Source organism: Macrobrachium nipponense, chromosome 33, assembly GCF_015104395.2.
Source record: "Macrobrachium nipponense isolate FS-2020 chromosome 33, ASM1510439v2, whole genome shotgun sequence".
Lineage (NCBI taxonomy): Eukaryota > Metazoa > Arthropoda > Malacostraca > Decapoda > Palaemonidae > Macrobrachium > Macrobrachium nipponense.
The window spans coordinates 15,952,131-15,979,957 of record NC_087219.1 but is presented as its reverse complement, the minus strand read 5'-3'; the positions used below and the strand labels follow the sequence as shown (position 1 = coordinate 15,979,957).

At 44.1% G+C, this 27,827-nt stretch overlaps 1 protein-coding gene across 1 annotated transcript in view; it reads left to right on the top strand.

Annotated features, from left to right (window-relative positions):
* Positions 1 to 22,960, top strand: part of LOC135202959 (uncharacterized) — a gene marked incomplete in the record, with an annotated part of 92,850 nt that extends 69,890 nt beyond the window's left edge. The window contains 5 exon segments of the mRNA XM_064232472.1: positions 14,179 to 14,366; positions 15,011 to 15,195; positions 16,095 to 16,221; positions 16,611 to 16,685; positions 17,311 to 22,960. Coding sequence (XP_064088542.1) covers positions 14,179 to 14,366; positions 15,011 to 15,195; positions 16,095 to 16,221; positions 16,611 to 16,685; positions 17,311 to 18,467 — 1,732 coding nt within the window.
* Positions 22,961 to 27,827: the final 4,867 nt, after the last annotated feature.

Below are 27,827 nucleotides of genomic sequence, written 5' to 3'. Positions count from 1 at the left end.
TGTGGGACGAGAACGACAAGCACCTTCACATCAATGTACTGGAACTCAAGGCAGCGTTCCTCACTCTCCAAGAGTTCCAGGACCGCTTGATGGGAGGGACATCAGTGGTGTGATGTGCGACAACACCACGGTAGTGGCCTACGTCAACAAACAGGGGGGGCCTAGTGTCTCTCCCGTTGTACCAGTTGACTCGGCAGGTGCACGAGTGGGCCGAGGCACACTCAATAGAGCTGTCGGCACGCTACATTCCAGGGAAGAGGAATGTAGTAGCAGACACCGCTCAGCCGTCGGGATCAGGTGATAGGGACCGAGTGGTCTCTACACCAGGACGTGGCGGAAAGGCTCTTCGACCTGTGGGGGGGGGGGCGACCAGTCGTGGATCTGTTCGCCACCCGGCACAACAGGAAGCTCCAGGTGTTCTTCTCGGCCGTGCCGGACCCATGGGCAGCTGCAGAGGACGCTCTTCAACACCCCGTGGGACAAACTCTTCGTCTATGCCTTTCCCCCGTTCAGCCTGATTTGCAAGGTGATCAGTCGAGCACAGGTCACCCGAATCTCAGGATGATCCTGGTGGCTCCCAAATGGCCACAGGCCATTTGGTATCCGGACCTGCTGGCTCTTCTCGCAGGAGAACCGAGAGAGATTCCCCCTTGGCACAACCTTCTCGCCCAGCCACACGTCGAGCGGTACCACCGAGCAGTCCAGTCCCTACGTCTTCACGGCTGGCTGTTATCCACCATCTCTTGCGAACGAGAGGCTTTTCTCGTAGCTCAGCAACAGAGATGGCTGGAAACGTCCGTCAGTCCTCTGCAGCTGTGTACCAGGGGAAGTGGGCCATCTTCTGTGGTTGGTGTCGTAGACGGGGTCTATCTCCTCTCAGAGCCACTCTTCAGCAGGTAGGGCGGATTTCCTCGTTTTTCTTCGCCGAGAGAAGCTCCTCTCATTCCCCACAGTCAAAGGATACAGAGCCGCCCTGGCTCTCGTCCTGAAACTGAGGGGATTGGACATCTCGAACTCGTTCGAAGATCTCCTTGCTTATGAGGAGCTTCTTCGAAAGGTCTTGCCCACCTAGGGAACTCAGGCCCCCTGCGTGGGATGTGGACTCTCGTCCTTAGGAGTTTGACTCGAACGCCGTTCGAGCCACTCCGAGAGTCGTCAGACAGGGATCTGACCCTCAAGACCTCTTCTTGCTGGCCCTGGCATCGGCGAAGAGAGTAGGGGAACTTCATGGTCTTTCCTATGATGTACGACACTCCAGGGGATGGGGATCTGTGACGCTCGATTTCGTCCCGAACTTCGTTGCGAAGACTCAGAAACCGTCGGTCCCTGACGACAGGTTCGAGTCCTTCACGATTCCCTCCCTAATGGACTTCACCGATAATGATGCGGATGAGATGCTGCTTTGTCCTGTGAGGGCGCTACGGCGCTATCTGAAGAAAACTCGACACCTCAGGCCTGAGTGTCGACGCCTCGTCGTTAGCACCGGGGTAAACCAAGAAAGAAGTATCCAAGAACACTCTTCATTCTGGCTGCGTGAGGTCATCAGGAGGGTGTATGAGGCTGATGGTAGTGACGACATCCGTACGTCCCGTCCGAGAGCTCACGAAGTCAGAAGTATTGGCCCCTCGTTGGCGTTTCGTAAGAACTTCTCCGTGCGCAGGTCCTGAAGGCAGGGGTCTGGTCTAACCAGACTACCTTTACGTCCTTCTACCTTCGGGATATTGCCCACAGGTCCTTGGATACCTTTTCCTTGGGACCCGTGGTGGCTGCTCAACAAGTTGTGTAGCTAACCCAGACCCTCGCAGGCTGAAACAGCATCGAGTCCTGGTGTGACTGTGTGGATGGATGTGTGAGTGAGTGAGTGACTGGCTCCCTCTTCCATCTTTTGCCTCCTCCTTATCCTCTCACCTGTGGGCAGAGGGCCACGGTCGTCACTACGCTGGATGAGGACGAGATGCAGGTGAGCTATATGACAAGAGCCCCATCCTATCCCTTTCACTAGGGATAGGAGCAGAATATCCACCACTTCCTCCTACAAGTGGGGGGAAGTGGATGCCTACAAGAGTCAAACCCATGACTTTATATTTGCTCCTGTACAGGAACAAGTTCTTACATTGCTGGTACGAAGAGATACGCTTGCCTCTCTCTAGTACTCGGTCCGCAGGAGGTCTGACCATTGATCCTGCGGTGCACACCCCGATCAATCGGACAGAGGCTTGGATCCCTCCTCGCTCTTACGACCAGGGAGACTTCCAAGGTTGGGCGAACACCAGTCTGTTCACAAAAGACTCAGATTCCTCCCACCAAGAAGTGAGTCTTCCTATTGTAAAAGGACCGAAGGTTTGTATGCCGTGTCGGAACAAAATGACAATTGGTCCAAATTGCATTTTTCCTAACTATACAAACCTGAGGTCCTTTTACACATAGCCCCACCTCATGCCACCCCTCACTCTGCAGTTTTTGCTTGGGCCAAAAGCAAAAGTGATTTGTTTACCTCCCAGTCGCGCGCGCGCGCCTGTCGGACAAGCAGTTAACTACCGAACCCCTTGTTCGAAAGCTTACGACCTATCCAGCTGCCGCTAGTACCTTCCTATTGTAAAAGGACCTCAGGTTTGTATAGTTAGGAAAAATGCAATTTTGGACAAATTGTCATTTTATATACTTATGGTGTTGTCACAACAACACCATTTAAGCTTTTATATTTACCGAAATTCGTTTCGCATAAATATAATTGCTCGAGCATATCTTTTTATGCTCGGTGGTTCTAGCCGAACGCATTCCTTCATGGAAAGGATTACTTGGCAACTCAGGATGATGAGTCAGCGACAGCTACTGCGTATCAAATTGCCCGAGGCATTTCAGTACCAGCTGCCGCTTCGAGATGCACGGTTGCTATGTCTTTCTCACCTGCTTTGATTGAATACCAACCGTATCTCTGCCCAACAATCACGGACTTAAGTCTCTGATTAACGGGGATTCTCGCATACATGAATGACCATCTACTGCTGTGACGCTAGTATTCATCGTCTTCGGTATTGCGAGAATTTTAAACAGAGATATCTATTCGACTCTCATCTTTCTGTTTACCGCACGGTAACAGAATTCTGTAATAGTCTCTTGCTGCATCGTATCTCGATAATGCGAATGATTTTTGCGGAATCTGAGTTTGTCCTCAAAATATCTTGTATTCGGAGGTGTGCAATTGTTCATTGTTCACCCCGGATTAGCAGATGTATTGAAAGACATCGCCTACTCCCACACCTGCCAGCTCTACTTCCAAACGTTCAGCCCATGAGAAGCAGTTCTTCAGGCGGCTCTCCCCTGTGTTTCATTACTGAAGAACGCCCTGCTTTCATTGCACACCGGACAGCAATGAAATGGCGGTTAGCGTTTTCAGTCATTTGTAAGCACAGGTTTAGAATCTTGAGATTCCTTCTCTCGATTCAACTGGAAGACGTAGGTTGCATTCATTGCCTACCTTCGTCTTCAACGTCACATAGTGTTGTTTCTCCTTAAAGCTGAGATTCAACGTCTATGAGATTTTCTTGCCATCAGGGACCTCGGTCTTTTGAAGGCAATTGACTTTCGCCTTTGAGCCTATGCATTAAGAGAATCATCACCGCGCCGTCCGGCATCGGTGACTAACAAATATATTATTTGTTTGGTATCTCAGCATAACTCTTTACAGGGCGAAGGTCACTGACTTACCCGGATGCTTGGACAACTTGCCTCTACCGATTCCGAACCAGTCAGTCGGCAGCTGTCAGAGCGCCCGAGTCAGTTACGAACTATGCTGTGGACTTAGTTCGGTTGTTCCAGAGCAATCATTACTTCGTCTTAATAGCTTGTCAGTATGAGTACTGTACATAACCAAAGTCGAGAAGAGGGATAGGTCATACGACTATTCCCTTCTTTTCGTCTTAGGTAAACTGCATGACTTCTCTTGAGAAGTCAAGCACAAAGGGATGGGGATTTGTGACACTCGATTTCGTACCGATCTTCGTAGCGAATACTCAGAACCCTTCGGTAACTGACGATTGGTTCGAGTCCTTCTTACACAATACCCTCCCTAATGGACTCACCGCCTCCGATACGAAGGCTATGCTGCTTTGTCCTGTGAAGGCGCGACGGAGCTGTCTGAAGAAACTCGACACCCAGGATGAGTGTGGACGCCTCTTCATCATTCTCTCGCGTTCCGCAAGAACTTCTCCGTGGCGCAGGTAGTGAAGGCAGGGGCCTGGTCCAACTGGGACCGCATGCACCTCCTTCTACCTTCGGGATATTGCCCACAGTTCCTTGGATCTTTTTCCTTGGGAAACCGTTGGTGGTTGCTCAACACGTTGTGTAGTTAACCCAGACCCTCGCAGGCTGAACAGCATCGAGTCCTGGTGTGACCGTAAGAATGGATGAGTGAATGAGTGTGTGACTGGCTCCTCTTCCCATCTTTTTCTTCCCATCTACCTCTGGGTAGAGGGACACGGTCGTCACCCTGCTGGGTAAGGACGAGATGCAGGTGAGCTACTCAATAGAGCACCATCCTATCCCTTTTCAGTAGGGATAGGAGTAAATATCCACCACTTCCTCCAACAAGGGGGAGGAAGTGGATGCCAACTTGAGACAAAACCCATCATTTTATGATTGTCTCTTGCAAAACAGGAACAAGTTCTTGCTTGCTGGTACGAAGAGATACGCTTGGCCTCTCTTAGTACTTGGCCCAGAGGTCTGACCATTGATCCTGCGGTGCACACCCCGATCAATCGGACAGAGGTTGGATCCCATCCCATGCTCTTACGACCAGGGAGGCAACTCCAGGGTTGGACGAACACCAGTCTGTTCACCAAAAAGACTCAGATTCCTCCCACCAATAAGTGAGTCTTCCTATTGTTAAAAGACCGAGGGTTTGTATTACGTATCGGAACAAATGACAATTTGTCGAAAATTGCATTTTTCCTAACTATACAAACCTGAGGTCCTTTACATATAGTCCCACCTCATGCCACCCCTCACTCTGCAACTTTTTGCATGGGCCTAAAGCAAAAGTGATTCTTCACCTCTCGGGCTGCGCGCGCGCGCGCACGATCGGACAAGCAGTTAACTACCGTTCTCCCCTTGTTTCGAAGCTTACTACCGTCCAGCTGCCGCTAGTTACCTTGTCCTATTGTTAAAGGACCTCAGGTTTGTATAGTTAGGAAAAATGCAATTTTCGACAAATTGTCATATATAAAAAAATTCGACATTCGGTCAACTTTAACTCGTCAGATATGGTCGAAAACTGCAATTGTAAGCTAATACTCTTACAGTATAGTAATATTCAATCATTTGCCTTCATTTTGCAACAAATTGGACGTTTCTAGCACAATATTTTGGTTTATTGTAGTGTCTTACCGAACAATTATATAGCCGTGATTTCCACGAGCGGCAGGAGACTAAATTCAAATTTAGCGCGTAGGCGTCGCAACACTGGTGGTGATGACGTCATCTCCTCCACTCGCGGGAGAACCAGGTACAACTGCCCAGGTGAATCCAATTCTTTTCCTGCCGGCGTCCGGTGAACATCGGTGGTCGGTGCGTTTGGATGACTTTGCTTCGCTTTTTTCTAGTGGATTTGATCTTCGGAATTGGTGAAGTACTCTTTTTTGGCGTTGTTGTTAATTTGCATATTATTTAGGCATTGCCATGTCGGATTCTAGTCCGTCGGGAGTTAGGTTTTGCATCTCAGGATGTAAAACTAGATTATCCAAGTTAGAGTATGATTCTCACACTAAATGTGTTAAGTGTAGGGGACAGGTTTGTTCAGCAGATCGAACATGTAATGAGTGTTAGTGATTGGACTGATTCTCAACGGAAGTTTTTTAGTTCATACTCGGAGAAATTAGCGAAAGACAGAATTAGGAAAGCAGCGCTTAGGGAAAGTAAGCTTCTTCTTGCAATGCCATCTGTTCCTTCTGTTTCTCCTCAAATTGTTATGTCTCCTTTAACTACACTCTATTCCTCCTACTAATCCCACTTCTCCGCTTCCCGTGTAGTTTCTTCCGACACCATTGCCAGTCTGGAATCGAGGTTCGATCAGAAAATTTTCAGTACTAGCGAATACGGTATGCAACTTGGTAATTCGGTTAATACGTTTTTGGAGAAAGCGGCTTCAGGTAAGAGTGTAGTTGAGGGTGCGTCTGTCTGTCCTGACACGTCTCCTAGACAAAGGTCACTGTCCAGCTCCCCCGCACCGGGGAAAAGACATACCGGAAGTCCAAGGGAGTCGATCGGGATTTGCCCACTGACAGGCGCCTCTCTTGTTGAACCTGTTGCGCCTCAACAGGGCTCGGTTAAGCGTTGGAAAGGTGTTGCGGTTAGACGCCTTTCGAATGATTCAAGCAATTCGTCTCCAGTCGCGCGGCGCTCTTGGCGAGATTCGCCCATTTCGCGTCCCTTAAAGAGGCATTCAGGCGCCGATTCTTCGCCTTCTCCAGTCAAGCGGTATAAGGAGCCTGAGAGTAGGGTTGCGCCTCGGCCGTTAGCGGCTCGTTCGTCGCCTCAATCTGTTCCTTTTTCGGCTCCATCTACTAGTAGAGATTATGGTTTTAGCGCTGTAGCTAGCAGTTCGAAGGGTGTTTCTTTAGGCGCTTTCTCGTCTGTTACGCCTGATGCGCCTGTTTCGCTCGAATTCGGCGGCTCCGAGCGAGGCGCAAGTAGTTATTCCGCCTCCTGCTGAACATTTAGGCTCTTCCAAGCCTCCGTTAACTGTTTTTGATTCGTCTCTGGCGCCTTTGCGCAAGCAGTTAGAGATGTTAACCAACTGGATGAATGAGTCCAAGGGTGGTTCAAAGCCTTCAGATCCGGTTGTAGTCCCGTCTACTTCTTCGGCGGTATCGGAGAATGAGGAAGAGGTAGAGGAGGAGGATTCACATCACCTTTCATGTTATTCACGTCTCCTTAGGTTTCTTCTGGTATCTTATCCAGATTATTTTGAGAAAGCGGCTCCGCGCTCCCCAACTTCGACTTTTTGATGAGGAGGAAAACTTCAGACTCTCTCCTACCAAAACTTGTTCTATCTAAAGTGGTTAGACATTTGTTGAAAGAGACGAGAAATGGATGTCTATGAAAAAGAGACTTAGGGAAGGCGCTGTTTGCTTACCTTCCCTCTAAGTTGCTTCGTAAGAGGTATAGGTTTTATGTAACTGGGGAAGCTCCTTCTCTGGGAGTTTCTGGCCTCCTCCCAGGGAGACTTCTCCAGTTTAATCGACTCCTCTAGAAGATCTGCTTTCGCGCAGTGAAAGTTTTCTTTACAGCGCCTGAGTTGGACCACGTTGTAAAGAACCAATTTAAACTTTTGGAAGTCTTTAGCTTCCTTGATTGGACTATTGGCGCTTTAGCGGCCAAGATCGAAGACTGTCCTCTTTCACAGGATTTAGCGGAGGATTGGATTGGTGTTCTGTCCTGTGCGGACAAATCCATTAGGGATGGATGTGATGAGTTAGCTTCGCTCATCGCCTTTGGTACCCTTAAGAAAAGGCAACTTTGGTGCTCCTTTGCTTCTAAAGGGGTTACTTCCCAACAGAAGTCTGCTCTCTTGTTTGCTCCTTTGTGAAAGATAACCTCTTTCCAGACGATGTAGTGTTGTCAATTTCGTCGGCGCTAGATAAGAAATCTACTTCGGATTTGCTGGCACAGTCTACTAAGAGACCTAAAGCTCCTTTGGAGACTGTTCCTTCTGTTTCCCCTCTGGCCCAAGCGCCTTTTCGAGGGAGAAAACCCAAGCGCTTCTTTCGGCCGAAGTCGAATTTGCGACCTCAGTCAAAGACCTCGGCCAAGGTTAACAAACCTTCCAAATGAAAGCTCGGTTCTTCATGCACCAGTGGGAGGCAGGCTGGCTCTGTTTTGGGAGGAATGGGAAAACAGAGGAGCAGAAGCCTGGGTAGTGCAAGTACTCAAGTTCGGCTACCGTATTCCTTTCATTTCACCTCCCTCGCTCTCACCTGTGCCAATTCCATTCCAGGCTCCGGGCTCAGACAAATTTCTGGCGCTAGCCGCGGAAGTGGAAGCGCTTATTCTCAAAGAAGCTATAGAACAGATAGAAGGGGAATTTCCTCCAGGCTTTTACAATCGTCTTTTTGTAGTTCCCAAGTCTGCATGTCCAGAAAACAAAATTTCATATGGAGACCACTCGGTCGGTTCTGGAGTCCATCAGACAGGGGGATTGGATGGTTTCTCTGGACATGCAAGACGCTTATTTTCACATTCCGATACATCGCGAATCTCGGAAGTACCTGAGGTTCATGTTCGAAGGCAAGGTGTTTCAGTTTCGGGCGCTTTGCTTCGGACTGGCGACCGCTCCTCAAGTTTTCACCAGGGTTCTATCCCCCGATAGGAAGCGGCTGCACATATTAGGAGTAAGAATCTCCCTCTCTCTGGACGATTGGCTTCTCCGGTCGGAATCAGAGAGTCGGTGCATGAAGGACCTTGGAACAACTCTGGATCTTGCCAGAAAGTTAATAATTCTGGTCAACAAACAGAAGTCCCAGTTAGTTCCATCTCAGAGCATCCTTTATTTGGGGATGACTCTGAATATCAAGTTTTTCTGGCTTTTCTGTCCCCGAAGAGGGTCCAAGGCTGTCTGGAGACAGTTCAGGAGTTCTTGGACAAAAAGGTAAGTTCTGCCAATCAGTGGATGAGGCTCCTGGGCAAATTGACGTCAGTGGAGAAATTTGTGACGTTGGGAAGACTGCACATGAGACCTCTGCAGTTTTTTCTGAGAGCCTCTTGGTGCAGGAAGACGCAACAGGACTCTATTACCTTTCCTATCACAGACCAAATAAAAGAGGACCTAAGGTGGTGGCTCTCGGGCAAGATTGGAAGAAGGGTTAGATTTAAGACCCATCTCCCGAACCTACAGTTCTTTTCCGACGCATCGGACACAGGTTGGGGAAGCCCTGCTGGGAAATCAACGTGCTTCAGAAGCTTGGTCGGAGAAGGAGAAGAAGTTCCACATAAATGTAAAGGAACATTTTAGCAATTTTCCTGGGGCTCAGACAGTTTCGGAGCTTAGTAGAAGGTCAGGTAGTGGCATTGCATTCCGACAACTCCACGGCTCTCTCGTACTTGCGGAAACAGGGGGGGACTCAGTCTTTCTCTCTGTACGAAGTAGCCAAGGATCTCCTCCTGTGGACAAACGAAGCGAATGTTCAGCTAGTCCCGAGATTTGTTCCGGGAAAGATGAACGTCCTGGCGGACGAGCTAAGCCGTCAACAGCAAGTGTTACCTCTGGAGTGGACTTTGGACGACAAGATTTTGTCAGAAACTTTGGCGCCTTTTGGGACGACCATCCATAGACCTGTTCACGACATCAAGGAACAACCGTCTTCCTCTCTTTTGTTCTCCAGTTCCAGAGCCTCTAGCTTGGTCGGTGGACGCAATGCTGTTGGATTGGTCGGGTCTGGAAGCTTATGCATTCCCTCCATTCGGTCTAATAAGAGAGGTGCCGAACAAGTTCATGTCGCACAGCAATGTAACACTGACGTTAATCGCTCCCTTTTGGCCCAGGAAAGAGTGGTTCCCGGACCTTCTCCAGTTGTTAGTAGACTTCCCCAGACTTCTTCCTCCAGAGAAGTGGCTTCTCAAACAACCTCACTTCAAAAGGTTCCACCAAAACCTGTCCGCTCTAGCTCTGACAGAGTTCAGACTGTCCGGAATCTTGTCAGAGCGAAAGGGTTTTCAAGAAGAGCTGCAGAAGCTATCGCTCGTTGTAGGAGAGAGTCTTCTAACAAACTCTATCAAGGGAAGTGGAGAATCTTCAGAGAGTGGTGTAGAGGTGCTAAAGTCTACTTCTGCGACCTCTTTAACGGAAATAGCAGATTTTCTTCTATTTCTTAGGGAGTCTAAGAAACTGGCTCCTTCTACGATCAGAGGATATAGAGCCATGCTTTCTTCGGTTTTTTGACATCGGGGTTTGGATATTTCCTCCAATCCAGATCTGTCGGACCTCATTAGGTCTTTCGAAACCACTAAGCTCCCGCAGGATACAGTGGCTTGGAACTAGATGTGGTGCTTAAGTTCCTCATGGGGCCACTGTTGAGCCTTTGAAGTCGGCTTCACTCAGGAACTTGACTAAGAAGGACTCTTTCTTATTGCACTAGCTTCTGCTAAGCGTGTCAGCGAATACACGCTTTAGACAAAAGAGTCGGTTTCTCTCAAGGCAATGCTGTGTTTTCGGTATCTTTGACCTTTCTAGCCAAAAACGAGAATCCGTCTAATCCTTGGACGAGGAGTTATGTGGTTAGGAAACTTACCTTGATTTGGTTGGACATGAGGAGGAAGAAAGGCTCTTATGTCCAGTCAGGGCAATTAAGCAGTATCTTCTTGCCACTAAGGAAGTTAGAGGCCAATCTTCTAGGCTCTTGACCTCGGTTCAAAATCCCTCTCGTCCTCTTTCTAAGAATGCTATATCGTTCTTTATTAGAGAGCTTATCAGGGAAGCTCACTCGCAGTCCGAGAACGACAATCTTTCCGTTCTGAGAGTTAAAGCTCACGAGGTTAGAGCAGTGGCAACTTCTTTAGCATTTAGAAAGAATTTATCTTTAGCTTCGATTCTTCAGAGTACGTTCTGGAGATCGAATTCGGTTTTTACGAGCCATTATCTCAAAGAGATAGAAACGGTTTCGAGAATTGTAGAACGTTAGGTCCGGTGGCGTTTCCTGGCATGGTGTTGGGAGAAACGGCACAGGGTCGTCACCTCTATGCTAACTTTTCACCTTGAAATAAGGTTGTCGAGTTCAAGGGAAGCTGGGGGTACTGAGTACCTGGGATACTCACCAGTCTGTTAGGTCAGATTTTATAATGGTTGGGTATATATAAATCTGGTGTTGGTGACAAATGTTTTGTATGATTGAATTGCTGGTCTTAGACCAGGGCAAGGGCAATCTTTGTTGTTACTATCCTCCGTCAGTCAGCCTTGACTCGCTTGAACTACGGAAGGATTCCACTCCTGTAGAGGCTAACTTTGGTCAAATTCCAATTCCTCTACAATAGTAAGAAGAGCACCGACCAGAGGCAGTAACAGTCTGCTGTAGCTCTCTTACAAGGTAAGGTACAACAGACACCTCGAGTGTTTACTGGTATTGTAATAAATGTAACTCATTTAGAAATACTAGTGGTCCACTGAATCCCACCTTCCCATAAATGTGTAATCAGCTGTATAATTGTTCGGTAAGACACTACAATAAAAATGAAATTTTCATTAGTAAAATGAAGTTTTATTGTATACTTACCGAACAATTATGATTATACCCACCCTCCTCCCCTTCGGTGGACGGACGGGCAGAAAGAATTGGTTCTCCCGCGAGTGGAGGGAGATGACGTCATCACCACCAGTGTTGGCGACGCCTACGTGCTAAATTTGAATTTAGTCTCCTGCCGCTCGTGGAAATCACGGCTGTATAATTGTTCGGTAAGTATACAATAAACTTCATTTTACTAATGAAATTCATATTTATGGTGAATTTTGAAAAAAATATTTGTTTACGTCCGCGCGTTACGAATTCATGCATTATTTTGTGATAATATTTCTCTGTGTTGCTTTTATCGTTTTACAACGTGTTATATACCAAAATGAAAAAAAAGTAACTTGTTACCTTTAACCGTTTGCGCACAGCACGATTTGATACAATTATATAAGAAATTTTGTTTTTGCGCTATCATATATCGCATTATTTATATATGATAATGATAATTTTATTCATTTCTGATGGTTGCATACTAAACTTCAGGCAATGACAAAAAAATTAGCCAAAAATGAACTCTTAATCTTGAAAACTAAGCGCGCTGTGATTTTTTTGAAAAAAAATATCGCTTCGCGCTCACTCCGAAACCCCTCCGGCACACAGGAGACAATGTTTTTATTTACCGCTCCAGTGTAAGAGGGCTAATCAAAACTGTGCAGTATAATTTCAACGCAATATGCATGGGGGATGCAGTGCGTTAACTTACCAAAGAGGTAACCTGTTGCACCAAGACGTAGCAGGCAAAGCAGTTTCCGTGATGCCAGACTACGGAATCTTTCAGCAACACTGCACACGGGGTATGGTCCCGGCAAACATCGTGGCCGCACGGATCCTGTAGAACAGCGTTACAGCCGGCAACCAGACACTGTGTGGCCTGTAAGTGCAAATAACATATGTATAAGACGTTTGCACAAACTTATAGAAATACCCATGTTACAAGTAATATGCCGGATCATTCCGATTGAAACAATATGAATATATATATAATATATATATATATATAAAATATATACATCCCAGGAACTGTGTAAGACATAAATCAACCCGGGACTGTATGACCCGGGAGGGATACACGAAGTATCCCGGGACGGCCACATGAACTTGAAGTTCCGTGGCAAAACAGAGATAAAAAACTAAAATATAACAATACATTATGCTCGCCCACGGAAGAGCAACTTCCGTAAACATAACCCTCAACGATTACCGGAATCCAAACCGGCCTTATGCGGGGAGGGAATGCATAGGGCGAATGGATGAAAACTCCGAGAGATGAAAGAAGCAGAACGCACCCAATCCACGGTAAACCGAGACTGAATACGCAGAGCAACCATCAACTCAGGAGAAGGTCGGCTGAGAAGCAACACCCACCAAGCTAAGGTCCTGGAGGACCTTCTGTACCCCCCCTCCGCCGATTCGGATCGGTCGTCAGCGACAACCTGAGGGAGAGGGGCACCCAACTACTGGGAGCCCCTCGTGCGGGGGAGGGAAGTAGGCCTGATGGGGTGGACTATCATATGACCCAGCGTATCCCCCGCAGATATTAGACTACGAGGAAAACGCAGGGACAGCCTATGTAGGCTAACGACATAACATCCAACATATAAATACATAAATTAAAACCAATGACTTAAAGCTAAAAGGAAATAAATCATGCTTTAACACGGGGGCGGTTATATATGACTAGTTAAAACTCGTAAAATATTAAACCGCTATGAAGGCCACCCGATGACAGAGGTCGCACCAAGGAAACCCATAACTAGCCTACTGTCATAACGAAATGAAACGGAAGGCAGACAGAAAATAAAATAAACGAAAATAACTTAATGAAATATACCAAACCAGAAATAAAATATAACGGTGGGTAAACAACAAAGCACGTAATAAAGTCACGTGCTTGAATAAAGGGCCCCGTGCAAAACCATGAAAATAATGAAGATAATGAAAATATAAGTAATCAAAAACAGGATCGACCTAAAACTGCCACCCAAGATATAAATAAAATATGTACTGAAATACCACACGGTAAAGCAGGATGGATGCCCACGCAAAACCGGTATAATACATACAAGGGAACGCCGTAAGGGCGACTCGCTGCCGCTACGGTCAAGTGATGCCCGACAAAATCCTAAAATAAAGGCAAAACGAAAGGCAAAACTCACTCCCCAAAAATATGTCAAAAAACGGAACAAGTACTTAACTTGGGTGAAGAGGCAGACTAACGATCCATAATAAGATAAAACACAAAATATGATTAAAGAGCAGACAGCTCAAAACAAACGTGCCAACGCAAGGTGGCTATCGAAAAGTATAACGTCACAGACACCTTCAACGGGGTAGCAGGGTGTGACCTATGGGTCAGCTCCCCGTATTTAGGGGATTTTGATGAGGAAAAGGCTAATTGGAGAGGTTGCTGTGGTAGTGTTTAACACTCGCCCCAGGTTTATACTGACACCTTTTTTTATAGGTGAGCGAGTCAGAGAGTTCTGACATGTCCAATTTAGCAGGTCTCTGGTATTATAGACATATTTTACTAGAAATAACACTAAACGGACTTATTTCATGGAGCGACATGGCCGAGCCCAAAAAAGGAACATTTTATGAGCATGAATGAGTATTCCCATGATTATAAGAATAGTGCATGGTAGTTAATCAAAAGAATACTCGGGATGATCAGGGAAGGGGTTAAAGAGGTTGGTTTTTGTGTTCTGCTCTTTGCAAAATTGTTAATAGCAGAACTGATGTACAGAGCAAAATTTTAACTTGAGGATGGCAAAGGAGAGCGCTCAAAACACAGTTTTAACTTCTGACCCTGTGTGTTCATATCTGAATGTTCTTAATATGAATGTTTATAAGTGCTGTATTGTATTTGAAATTAGCTGCAGTTCTCAGTAAGATTTCTTTACAGATATACAAAAGAACAGATTCATGATCACTTCAAGACACTTATCACCCAGTATCGAACAAGAACGTCAAAGCTCTGGGCTGAAACAGATTCGAACAGGAAGTCTTCCAATCCAACTGGTGCTCCTTACCTTGAAATTCTTGAAAAGGTGGTGCAGTTAAGGAGAAAGCTATCTTTGAGTTGGACATCAGGTAAATTCTTCTACTCATGTTCATAATTCCATGTTTTATTTTTTATTTATTTACAGAAGCTAATATGATTATGATAAACCTTTTTACTTTAGGCATTTTGTTAGTGGTAGCCATCTGACAAATTATCTTCTCTCTCTTCTATATTTCATGCTTTAAATCCCATATCTTTGTTTTACCTTTTTGTTTCTTGTATGATTCTCCCAAAGAACTCTAGTCATGACTTCCAACAGTTTTCAGTTGCACATCTCCAGAAAATCCTACAGTATTCTCTGTAAGTCCCCCTGGTTATATATATAAATATATGTCATAAGCCGCCTATTTTTGGACTGGATGAGGTGGGACAAATAAGTGTAATCCCCAAATACCAGTATGCCTCTGTTACTTCATCAGTAAATTAGGTACCCAGCTGTTAGATGATTGTTTGGGTTACTGCCAGGGAAAGGCAGGAAAGAGAGAAGAAGAGAGAGAAAACACTAGATGAGTGTTCTTTACTACTTCAAATTATATGCCATCTCTGGGAGGGCCTTGATTTAGTAATTCCATAATTGGTAAAACTATTTATAAGATATTCATAATATATTTTCTCTTGGATCAAACCGAGTCTTACGTAAGAAACCCTTTCAACACGCTGTACTTATTTCCAGGTGTGATGCCATTGAGCACTGAGGCCACAAGTGTTGTGTTTGAAGTAGCTTGCAAGGTAGGAGAGGAAATGTTCCAAGATAATGTATGCACAGATGAAAAGAAAATGATACCAGAGCTTATAAATCAAATCCAGTCTCATATCAGGACGAAGAAGCTCCTTAAAGTTATTCCTAGAACGAGGCAGGTTAGTCATGCTTGAGATTTCCTGAAGTGTAATGCCCCTGTAATTCTGTATTATTATTATTATTATTGCAGGTCCTCATTAATATACGTAGCTGTATGGGAGTTGATGGTTCTTTATAAATTGCAAAAGAGTATGGTGAAAAAACTGCCTATCGTTTAGTTTTTATAAATATGCGCAGCTCTTATTTAAATGTACTGTTTATTTACTCTTATGTTTATACTTTAATATGGTGATGGGAACATTTATGAAAGATGTTTTGTAAAAAATTAAGATTTGAATAGAAATTTTATATATTTTTTCATTTATCAGTAAATAATCACGGCTTTCACCTTTTACATTTATGATTCTCATGATGTCCTCAATTATCTGTGAAATAAGATGTGATGCAATTTGGTCATTGAGTGCATTCTTGGATACAAAACAAAGCTGCACAGAATTATGAGTAAATAGCCTGGATTCTTTACATATTCAGTCTACTATGCCTAGCTAATGTATCTGGCAAGATGATGTCTGGTGAAGTTAGTGTAATACTGTACAATGCTATACACATTATATAAAACTTGATGAATATACACTATATATGTGTAGGCTAAAGATTTTCCACCTTCATGTCATTGAATTAGTTTTTATTTCAATTTTTAAATCTCCTTTACATCTAGCTGAAGCCACAATTAATTTTGCTGTGTTTTGGTGGGGACATGGTTCATTTCATGGTAATATTCTGTAAAGAAATACAATAGAAATAACAAGAGAATGTACAATAGAGTACATTCATAAGCCAGTAACAATGGATTTATTATGACTCAAGGTGTGTATTACTGTATCGGTTGTTAGTCTTGAGTACCCTATTTTTTTTGGCTTGAACCAAAATTTGTAGTAAAATATTATGTATTTCCCAGATTCGTCTTCACTTAGTCTTGGCCCTAAGGAGATTCCTTGAAGGCAATGAAGAAAACTCACATGTAGCAGAATTACATAAGTTGCTCAAGGCTGGTCAAATGGAGAACTTCTTCATGAATCTTAAAAGTAAGAAAGTGTGTCATGAATGTTATACTACGTGCACATTCCTTATTTTTTGGATTTTTATTTTGTAAAGAAATATAGTGATTACAGCATACATAGTACTTATTCATTGATAATTTAGGGTACAGTATCACTGTAATTGCATGAAACAATATGGATATATAATTATTTTACACAGTGTTAGCAAGAATTATTGTCTAAAGTGTATTTGAATAAATTAGACATGTCCAAACTACAGTGGCCAACACAAATTTATATAATTTTGTCTTAACATGTAATGGTTTGTCTGAAATGTGATAAGAGCATTTTGCATTTATTTTGCATGTAGAAGTGATTTGTTTGTAAAGAGGGCTGGTTATATAAATTCACTTATATCAAAACCTTTATTGTAGGACAAGATGTGCCAGTGTCAAGTGCAAGATCACTTAAGAAGGGGAGGAGACTTAAGTCATCAAGAAAACCAGCAGGTAGGAATGACAAAGGGGTCATGTTAATGCAGTTGTTTCATGTTTATTTTTAATTTCAATTGCTTGAAACTTGTGGAATTTTTAGTTACTGCCACAGCACTGAAATTTTTTATGCCGTCTCTGTATAGTTGATTCTAGGCATTCTTGGGGGATGTGTACCACAACCCTTTGTGAATACTTAAAACTCCTCTAAAATTGCTTATAAATGCCTATTTTTGTCATTCATGCACCAAATACTTATACCTGAGTATTTTAATAGTTTTATCACGAAAAATGCAGTCACGAAAATGTGAAAAGTACCACGAATAGGCAAATTTTCTGTGAATAATGTGTATGTGTTCCATAGAAAAATCCATGAATAGGTGAGTCCACAAATCTGGAACTGCAAATCAACAGGAGTTGACTGTAGTGCATTTACAAGATTCTGTTCAGGTTATCATTGTTATGCCTTAGATTTTGGAACAATGCTAGTTCAAAGTTATCGGTATTATGATGTAGACTACATTATATGAATTAGTGTTGCATGCACTTTTGGGAAATTTTTTAGATGCAGTGTATGATGTTGGATTTTAACCTATGTAATGTCTTTTATACTAGATGTTAAATTTTCTTTATTTTTTAACAGGAAAAAGGCAAAGGCAGCTAGAATGTGAGAATTTTTTATCAGACAGCAACTCTTCTGATGCCTTAGACTCGAGTTTAGCAGAGCACAGTAAATCAGCACATAAGAGAAGTAAACACAATGTGGATGAAGCTGATAAGGAAAGCAGTGCTTCATGTGCAGAACACAGCAGTGAGAAGTTGTTGGGTGCTGTTGAAACTGGTAAGGGCTCTGCTGCAAGTCAGTCAGTTAAGTCGACAAATAGTGAGTTGATAGAGGTTCCTGTTAGAATGAGAACTGATAATTTTGGAAAAGGTAAACTTAGTTTTGGAGATAAATCAAAGAATCTTATTAATGCTAAAGTTACAACTACCGGGGTAATTAGCAGAAAGAAGGATATCAATTGTGATGTATCGACCTGCTCTAAACCTGTGGTTAGTTTTCCAGAATCTGAGATGTGTATTGTTGTAGATCATGACTGTAAATTAGAACAGGAAACCCCAGGTATTTTTGAAGAAGGAGAACACCCTGAATTCTCAAGACCATCTACATCGGGTTGTGGTGTAGATGTCTTGAACACCAAGTGTCCAAATGAAGATTTTAGTGGTGAAATGGTTGAAGGAAAAATCGGCACAGGAGTACGAACTAAAGTCATTCGCACACGCTCTGGGAGAAAGACAAAATTTACCTTCTTTTCTAATTCTCTGAGTGATAATGTAGATGACGATTGTGAAGTGAATTCCCCTGAAACTTCATTCAAGCAGAAAATTGCTGAAGAAGAAATTGAGCTCAAAGATAAAAGTACACAGTGTGGCATAAATGTATCTGTTAAGAGGAAGAGAGGAAGACCAAGGAAATCAACGGAATCTTTAAGTCAGGGTGTAGCAGTAAACATTGAAAATAAAAAATTAGCATTAAAACCAAGACAGCATGTTGCTTCTCTTTCCAACAGTAATACTGTTAGTCAGATGTATGAAAAGAAGATTGCAAATGTTGAAGATTATGATTGTCAATTAAGTGTGATTCTTGAAAGACAGAGGTTGGAGAGAAAAGAGAGAGAAAATGCATTGCTTAGCATTCTGGAAAAGCGTCACAGAAATGAAGACACAGTATTGCAACAGATGATGAATATTTTTCAGAATATGAAGAGAATTGTAGAGAAAAAAAGGGCTAAAAGCTGACACTAAATTCGTATGCAATAAAACAGTAGGAATTTTATAGAAAAAAGTGGGAATTGGCTTCAGAAAGTGAAAGCACGATTACTTCATTGAAACAAATAATTTGTAGATCTGCAAAGGAGTTGAGTGGAAAGAAACTAAGAGTCAATCGAAGAATGAATTAGGGTTCAAAGCTAAGTAACAGACCGTAACGATCTCTACGGAAAGTGCACCTTTCATGACTGTGTAAGTAATATTATTTGGAAGTAAGGAGTATGTGCCTGATTTTAAGTCCTAAATGTGAATGTTTTGATAAATTAGATAATGTTAATTAATGGTCAAAATTAGATAGATGTTAATCAATGGTCAAGTTGTTAAAATAATGTTCAGGTTTATATCACATGCCAACTCACATGTGGGTGTCATTATCCATTGCAATGCACACCAGACTTCTGAGACCTGTTAAAGGTTATATGCATTGATTTTTAAATGGGACTAATAGCTCTGTGCCTGTGTCCTGCAGGAGCTTTTGTGGCAACTACAGTATACTGACCAGACCCAGTTTTTTTTAATTTAACTGATTGAGAAACCAGCAGTGCTAATGAACAGGTTCATTATTAGCATTCAACAGTGATCACCCATCCGAGTTTGGACCAAATCCAACATTGCTTTACCTTACTGTTCGGGAGACTGGCATTGTAACAAAAATTAAAATTTATACATAAATTATCATCAAAATTATTTAACATTGGTGCTATGCAAGGTATCCCTTAATTGGGTTTATCATGAAATGAGTTTTCTCCCCTTTCCTGTCTTGTGCACCTTCTGCTTAAATTCTTAATGATTTTAAGTCATCATTCTTCATCTGTGACCTTTTTCCACCCTTAGGGACATCTTCTGGTCTCATTCATGCTCTCTCCATCTACTATTCTAAGAGGTCCTCCTCATTTCTTAGTGCGTATTTGAATAATTCCAATCTTAAAGATCTTGTTTTCCATTCACTCGGCACCACATCTCCAGAACTTCCTCATTTGTAGCAGGATTATCTTACACCATTGTGGCCATAAATCTTACCATTCATTGAATTGTTACTGTTCAAATTCAACTGTATTTCCTTTGTCACTTGCTATGATTGATTAATGGGATATTTTTTTTTACCTACCAGAAGTTCAGCAATGTTTACTCTTCATTCAAACTTTTGCTGATCTTTCTCTTAATGGCCGTTCAGTAACTTTTCAAAAGTCAATTATGTCACCAAGAAAACTGAAACATTCTGCTTATACCCGAGTATTTTAAGTTTTATAAAAAATGCATTTACTCATGAAAATAAGAAAGTACAGTAATTAGTGAGTATTTCTCTATGAAAAATATCGCAAATAGGTGAATTTTCCGTTAATGTGTATATATGTTCCATTGAAAAATCTGTGAATAGGCGAGTCCACAAATCTGGAACTGCAAATAGCGGGGGTTGACTGTGCTTTTATAGATATGTACTACCATAAAAGATTCCCACTTGGAACTTTGGTTTCGTTTAAGTGTCACCCTAACTCGGTGGACTTACATTGCTTAATTTGGATGATATATAGGGCTTAGTTTTTCCATACCTCTGAGTCTTGAGTATACTCTTCTCAGGCTGGATTAATCCCGAGAAAAAAAAAATTTAGGACTTCATTTAAGAAACCAATTTTATTTTTAAAAACGATGAAGTTGTTAATTGAAAATCTTTGCTTTCAGTAAGAATATTTTTCATTTTTGAATTCCTTAGATAAATTGATCTTTGTTGAGTCCAGTTTGGGCATTCAACAAGTAAATGTTGCACTGTCGTGGGTGCTTGACATCTATTACACTTCATTGGGTCAGCATGTGGTTTCGACATAAAAGTGACCATGCGAGAATCTTGTGTCCTATACGGATCCTTGTTATGATTACCAAAAAATACCTCTTTTTGATATTTCTTTTTGTGAAGATGTCCTCCATGCATACACTTCAGTTTTTATACTTTTAAGCTTATTTGTGGTTGGCACCAAAGACCATTCTCTTTTCCAATCTTGGTATATCAATGGTTTGACAGATGTTATCCATTCTGACACTGGGGCATATGTAACTGTTGGAGGGATAGTGCAGGCTAATTTGGCAGCAGAGTCTGCATTTCCATTTCCTTTTATTCCCACGTGTGCTGGAATCCAACATATTTCCATTGATAATCCTGATTAGAGGAGTTGATGAATTTTTGTTTGTATTTCTTGTACTATTTGGTTTACTGGTTTACAGTGGACCCCCGTCTTCGCATTCTACGGATTCGTGGACTCGCACATGCACATTTTTCTCTCTGGAACGTTTCCCCGCAGTATTTGGGGAAAATTAGCATATTCGCGGTATTTTTCTATGAGAAATATCCACAAATTCCTGGGTTTTTTTTTATCAATTTCATCATAAAATGCACTTTTGTGATAAAGCTATTAAAAAAACCTGGTATACAAATTTGTAGCAGGTTTTTCTTGAGATTTAACTACCCAAATAGGAGGTTTTAAGCATTTTTATAAGGGTTCCAACTATTTGCGGGTTCTAACTATTCAGGGGGGGCGGGTCTGGTACGCATCCCCACGAATACGGGGGACCACTGTATAATGACTTATAGCATCTATAACACTACACGAGTCACTGAAAATAATAGACGGACTTGGTATTTTCTCAGATATTATATCGAGCCATTTGTATGGCTGTGAGTTCGGCAGTAAATACTAATGATATTAAAGGTAGGCTTCTTTTGATTAGGGTAATATATTTTTCGAATGAGGTATGGATGCAGATACAGAAGACTCTTGCCGTAAGCACATGTATTAACAACCTGGATTAGCTGTTATGGGTACTTTTTGTTAATAACCTAACTTTTTTTATCACTCAGCTGTCTGGGGAATTGTACTGACAGTCAGATGCTAAACCCAGAACTTAATGTTACAGCTTTGGAGATTGACATTTGTGTTGTGAGGATTATTTTGATAAAGCACCATTAGTCTCATTATTCCTTGTAACCACATGTACAGTTGGAGCCATTACTTAAGAAATAGATTTGAAACTACTCATTAGCTTACCTATATGTACAATTTTAGCTTCTTTTGTGATTGGATTTAGTTAATTGTGCAGTCTCTGTAAAAGCACAGGAGCTACCATATTTTCATCATGTTTTTTCATGTGTTTATTGATTTAATACTATAAATATTTGAAATCTGCCTTATTCTTAATATTATATAATTATAAAAGTAGCTGTAAGTTTATAACAAATGTACTCCCTTCAGCATTCGTGGGACAATCTAGAAGTGTACTCCTTCCCTCCATTCTGCCTGGTCCGTCATGTCATGAACTGATTGATGGGGTCCAGGAATCTCAGGATGACCCTGGTAGCAATTTTGTGGCCCCAAGCAGAGTGGTTCCTGGACCTTCTGTCTTCTCTTGGCAGTTCTGCGAGAAGTTCCCACTTGACACAACCTTCTCTGCCAACCTCATGTGAGAAGGCACCATCCATCAGTAGGGTCCAGTAGGGTCCCTATCTCCTCATAGCTGGAGGCTGTCCAGCATCTCTTGTGAGCAAGAGGCTTTCCTTGCAGATCAGTGACTCAAATGTCTGGCTACCTCAGGAGATCTTTGTCAGCTGTGTACCAGGGCAAGTGGGCTGTCTACTGTGATTGGTGTCATCGATGGGGTTTCTCTCCACCTGGAACTTCTGTTCATCAGATAATGGATTGTCTGACCTTTTACAGAACTGAGAAGCATCTTTCCATGTCTGTTATCAAAGGCTACAGGGCTGCCTTGAGATTAGTTCTTTGTCTATAAGTCTTGGACATCACTTTATCATGGGAGATCTTTATGTTGTTCAAGAGCTTTGAACAGTCTTGTTCACCTAGAGAACTCAAACCTCCTACATGGGATCTTACTATGCTTCTGAGTAGTCTCACTCGGGCTCCATACAAACCACTACGTCAATCGTCAGACCGGGCAACGACTTTAAAAGTTTTCCTCCTGGACTTGACTTTCTTGAAGAGAGTTGGAGAGCTTCATGGCCTATGTTAAGATGTTAAACACACCAGGGGTTGGGGGTCTTGTAGCCTTCAAGTTTGCCCGGAATTCATGGCTAAGACAAAATCCCTCGGTTCATGATGACAAATTTGCCTCATTTTGACACCTTTTCTAAAGGAATTTGTTGATAGCGATCCTCGAGTTGTTGCTTTGTCCCATCAGAGCACTGTGTTGCTATCTAAAATGGACTTGTCACCTAAGACCTAGGTGTTACAGACTTTTTGTAAGCACAGGCCAAACCAAGAGAGAAGTGTCCAAGAATACCACTTCTTTTTGGCTTCGTGAGGTGATTAGACAAGCCTACTCCTCACCTTCAAGTTCCTCTCAGGCCTATAAGAAGAACTTGTCTGTTCATAGGATTTTAAATGCTGGTTCAAGGCTTTGGCAGACCACTTTCACTTTCTTTTACCTCAAGGATATTGCCCACAGGTCCTTGAACACTTTTATTTCTGGGCTCAGCTCGTGTCGCTTGCGCGAAATATCCTTTAATCTATTATTTCTAGGGTAAATGTACTAACACATACCAGAGAATAAATAAAATAAAGAAAAAGGTCAGTATGACTGACTCGCTCACCCTCTAGGAGGGTGTCGGTATGAACACTAGGCGAGTGAGACCACTACCACGAGCCAAATGCCAATAGAAATCTCCCACCACAAAACCCTCCAAGAGGGGAGCCGTCCCACATAGGGGAGCATGCTCGAACTACTACTACACCATCCCATGCTTGCGACTGCTGCGCCTCTAGTGGCCATCCTTTTCAGTTAGCACTCACGAGCACAAGTGCTATTTTTCTCTCTGTGTATTTTGTGCCATTTCTTCGGATTTTTTCGATAATGGAGCGTGCAGCTATTGCAGCAGCTAAGTTAAGTTACTCAGTATTTACGGTTAGCGAGTTTTTTTCCGTCCCCGAGACGGTATTTGCCGTTTTTTTAGGTATAGATACGTTCTCGGGGGCTGGAAGCATGGCAGCATGGTCCTGCCGCATGTTGGGTTCGTTCTTGGTCTCCCGTACCTAGAACATCCCTTATTATTTTTACGCTCTATTTTGATTATCCGCATTATTACGTCTACTCAAGTTGTTATACATGTATGTATTTCACCTTATGTAGGCTTTTCTATCCAGACCCTAGTCCAGGTTCTTAGTATCGGCCCCTGACTAGCTTTCTTTGAGGTGGCTTAGACCTTGCCTTCGGGCTAGTCGCACACTCTGGATTTTTCTCCTGCTATTTTACCTTCTTTCTTTCATTTTTATTATATATTATATTTTTATGTTTTGTTATTGTTAGGTTAGTTGGCGTCTGGCTTAGCCTAGGTCCTGGCTCGTTAGAGCCTAGTCTACCGTTGATCAGTTCGGTCGCTTCCTCATAGCTTCTCTCTGATCAGTTGGTTTTCGCCCTATGGGCCTATATGCTTACCGCTTTTCAGTTCTGGTTGCTTCCCGATAGCTTCTCTCTGATCAGTTGGTTGGCCTAGGCTTGGTTACCGTATCTTAGTTACCGCCTCGTGGTCACTACGTGATCACGAGTCAGCCAGGCGCCTGCCAGTCCCCTTCCCCCTCTCCCCTCTCTCCCCATAGAGTCGGGCGGGGGTGGGTCGGTCTGTCCTTGCTCGCCCAGCATGCCCGAGCCTGCCTCCCCCTTCCCCTCCACCGGAGGGGCCTGGGAGTCCGACAGTCCCCTGACTGGTTCCGACCTCTCCGCTTCTCGGCTCGGCGGGTGGTACGTTGTGGGGGGCTCTGGCCTTCCCCCCCTCCGTTACTTCCTTGTCGCTCCGGTTAGCGCGAGTCTGTATGTCATCTCGCCCTTCCCTCCTTACTAGAGCTCCTCCCTATCGGAGTTCTGATATCCAGCGGAAGGGTATAGTCCACCATAGTTGGACCGGAGCATACAATAGGTCTTTACTAACCGTACCGTATTGCTGAGTTACTACACTCCGCTTCACTGGACCTAGTCCGGTTACTTGCATGTAGGTTTAAGTTATCTTTAAGTTTATCTTAAGTTTCTTAAACCATCCCCACCTCCCTTAGTATTTACCGGATCTCTCCGGGATTATAGCCTATTCAGGCAATGCAGGGAGGGGTTATGCCCAAATTTTTTCCGAAGCTCCGTCACGTTAACGGAGTTCTTTTGTCCTTAGTCTGTAAGTGTTACCCTTTAAGATACTCATGTGTCTTCCCACTTACAGGCCTCCAACTGTGAGCATCCGGGATGTTCCGCTACACTTCAGGACCCCTGTTGGATCAACGAAGTTTGCCGGTCCCATGCTCCATGCGCGGACTCCGCACGGGGTAACATCCAGGGTCTTGGTTACCGATGAGACGTGTACCATATGTTACGATCTGGTGAGCCAGCTTTTGGAAGGCGTAAGTATTCCATCTCCGCTGCCGCTCCGCTTCTTTTAGTTCTTAAGTTTTCATCATTACTTTAACTTAAGGCATCTAGTTTAAGTTATATCCTAAGTTTTAGTTTTAAGTGTTCTTAAATCTAAAATATATCCTCTCTTACAGGCTCCGGCAGTAAGAGATACGGCATTGGCTACCCTGCGGGCCGGGTGGGTCGGAGGTTTTGGCAGAACGCCGCCAAGGGTCAGCCCTACATATGGGAGAAGCGTTTAGCTTTGTTAATCTTCCCCGGAGGCAAGGCGACTGGGTACGTCGACCCGGACCCGGGTAGAGGCGGACCCCTCTATTGCCTTATCCAACAACAGCTGGCGGCCTCCTTGACTGAACAAGGCCAGGATATCTCCACGGATGTCGCAACCCTGGATATAAATGTTGAACCTATGGTAGGTATAGACGACCTGTTGGTCGAGGTAAGTAATGCAGGTACCCAAGGGTCCCCCTTGGGAGTGACTGTTTCTTCTACCCCTGCAACTTCACCATCCTTCCCAGGCTTTACCGGTGATGAGTTATATACTCCTCCAGAGGCTTCGGTTAGGCCTAAGATCAAGTCTAAGCATATGACCTTGACTAAGACGTCATCGTCCTCGAAGAAGACGTCCTCGTCTTCTTCTTCGCGTAAGTATACCGGTCTCGTAAACTCCAGGCCCAGACAGGTCTAAAGGGTCTAGCTCCGGCTCAAAGTCCTCAAAGAGTAAGTCTAAGGAGAAATCCCGCACACCCCGGCAGTATCACCAGTTCCACTACCTTTGGTGCCTATTCAGAGTCTCCCCTCCACCTCCGCAGCAGCTCCGGCTCTGGACACCAATGCTGGCCTGTTGCAACAGGTGGGCGACTTGGTAGGTCTCCCTTAAGACGAGTATGGAACATATGATATCTCGCCTGTCGGATAGGATAACTTCTCAGGATACTATTATAGCCGGCCTAAGAGAAGCCCCTCTTGCCTCTCCCTCAACCTCTAACACTAGTGGATCTCAGCTTCCCCCGTATGGACCCCTTCGCTGCCCGCTTTCTCCATGAAAAAATCCAATGCCTTAGGAGAAGTAGCGTCATATGCTCCCTTCCAAGATGGTCTCATCTCCGTACCGGAGTTTGGAACTCGAAGAATAGAGGACTTCGAGTTCTACCCGGAAGGCCTACAGCCTCCCTTCATAGGCTACGCTAGGCTCACGCCTTCGGCTATGGTTAGAGATGACAGGGTACCAAAGGAGACAGTCCTCTATTCTCGGGGACCAGGCCCAACGAGAATGGCTTAGATGTCTAGACGACATGGACTGTTCGAATACCAAGCTCCAACCATTCAAAAGTCCCTTTACCATTTTCACGATGGACGAAGGTACCCCGCTCCCTTTCCTTACCAAGATAGCGAGGTCGACCATCTCAGCAGCTCAGAAAGGGGAACCCATGCCTCAGCTGAAAGAAGCAGACCCCACTTCTCCGTTGCTCCCGTCAATTGGAGAATTATGGAGGACTTGCCTAACACTTTCACAGCTGGCAAACTCAAACCTGACTGTGCTATGGAGCAGTTGGTGAAAAGCTGCCCAGGCTCCCTGATAGTCTTATTCAAGCGGAGTTTGACTCGAAACACGACTAGCCAGTCAATCAAAAACCTGATGGCTATGTTGAGGTGCAACCATGGCTTATGGTTCAGAACCAATTTTTAAGCTTATGACCAAAGCCCTGACTCAAACGGTGCAGTCAGACATGTTCGAGTTTGCCACTGCTAGAACAAATTGCAGAAAGCAAGTATTGCTAGAGGCAACCATTCGGCATGAACCGAATAGGTTACTTTCTTCTAACATCTGGGGCGCAGATCTCTTCCCAGAGGCTATGGTAAAGGAAGTACAAGCAGAGGCTACGAGGTTGAACCAAAGCCTTAAGGACCGTTGGGGTCTTACGGCTAGGAGAAGGCAAGACTTGACACCAAAAGGTAAGGGACAAAGGAAGCCTAGACGTTTCCAACCTTACCAAAAGAAGCAGCCGCGCTTCCCTCAACAAGTTCCTACAGTGCCGTTAGTGCAGACAGCTCAGCCCTCCACGTCTAAAGGGGCAATCACAGCCTATTTATGTGATATCCCCTCAGCCTCAACCCTCCACCTCATACGCCATCTCTCCAGCTTACAATCCAGCCTTCGAGAGTCAAGCTTCTCAGAAGTATGACCGCTCGAACAAGGGAGGCAGAGGTAAGCGTCCTTTCGTGGGAGAGGATCGGGAGGCCCCTTCAATAGGGGAAAGCACTTCAGAGGAGGTCGAGGGGGTTACCAGAACCAATGAGGAACTTCAGGTAGGAGGGAGGCTGTTTCACTTTCGCCACCGGTTGGAACTTCAGCCAGTGGGTCTCAGAGCATAGTGTCAAAAGGGCTGGGTTGGAGCTGGTTGACGAACCCACCTCCAGCCAGACCTTTCCGTCAACTTCCTTACCAAGGAATTGACAGAGTACGCAGAGGACCTCCTTCAGAAAGGAGCTATAGTCAAAGTCAAGAGATTAAAATTTCAAGGTCGCTTGTTCAGCGTCCCAAAGAAAGGCTCAAACAAAAAGAAGGGTAATCGTTAGACTTGTCCCGCTTAAACTTAGCCATCCGCTGCGACAAGTTCAAGATGCTCACGATCTCACAGGTGCGGACCTTACTTCCCCGTGGGGCTGTCACCACCCTCTATCGATCTTACAGACCGCTACTATCATATCCCTGTTGCAAGACACTTCCGTCCGTTTTCTGGGATTCAAGATAGGAGACCAGACGTTCTCCTTCAAGGTAGTCCCGTTCGGCTCAACGTGGCACCCAGGGTGTCACGAAGCTAGCGGAAGTAGTAGTGCAACAGCTCAGAGCTCAAGGGATTATGGTAGTAGCGTATCTCGACGATTGGTTGATCTGGGCCCCATCAGTCGAAGAATGCAACAAGGCCACACTGA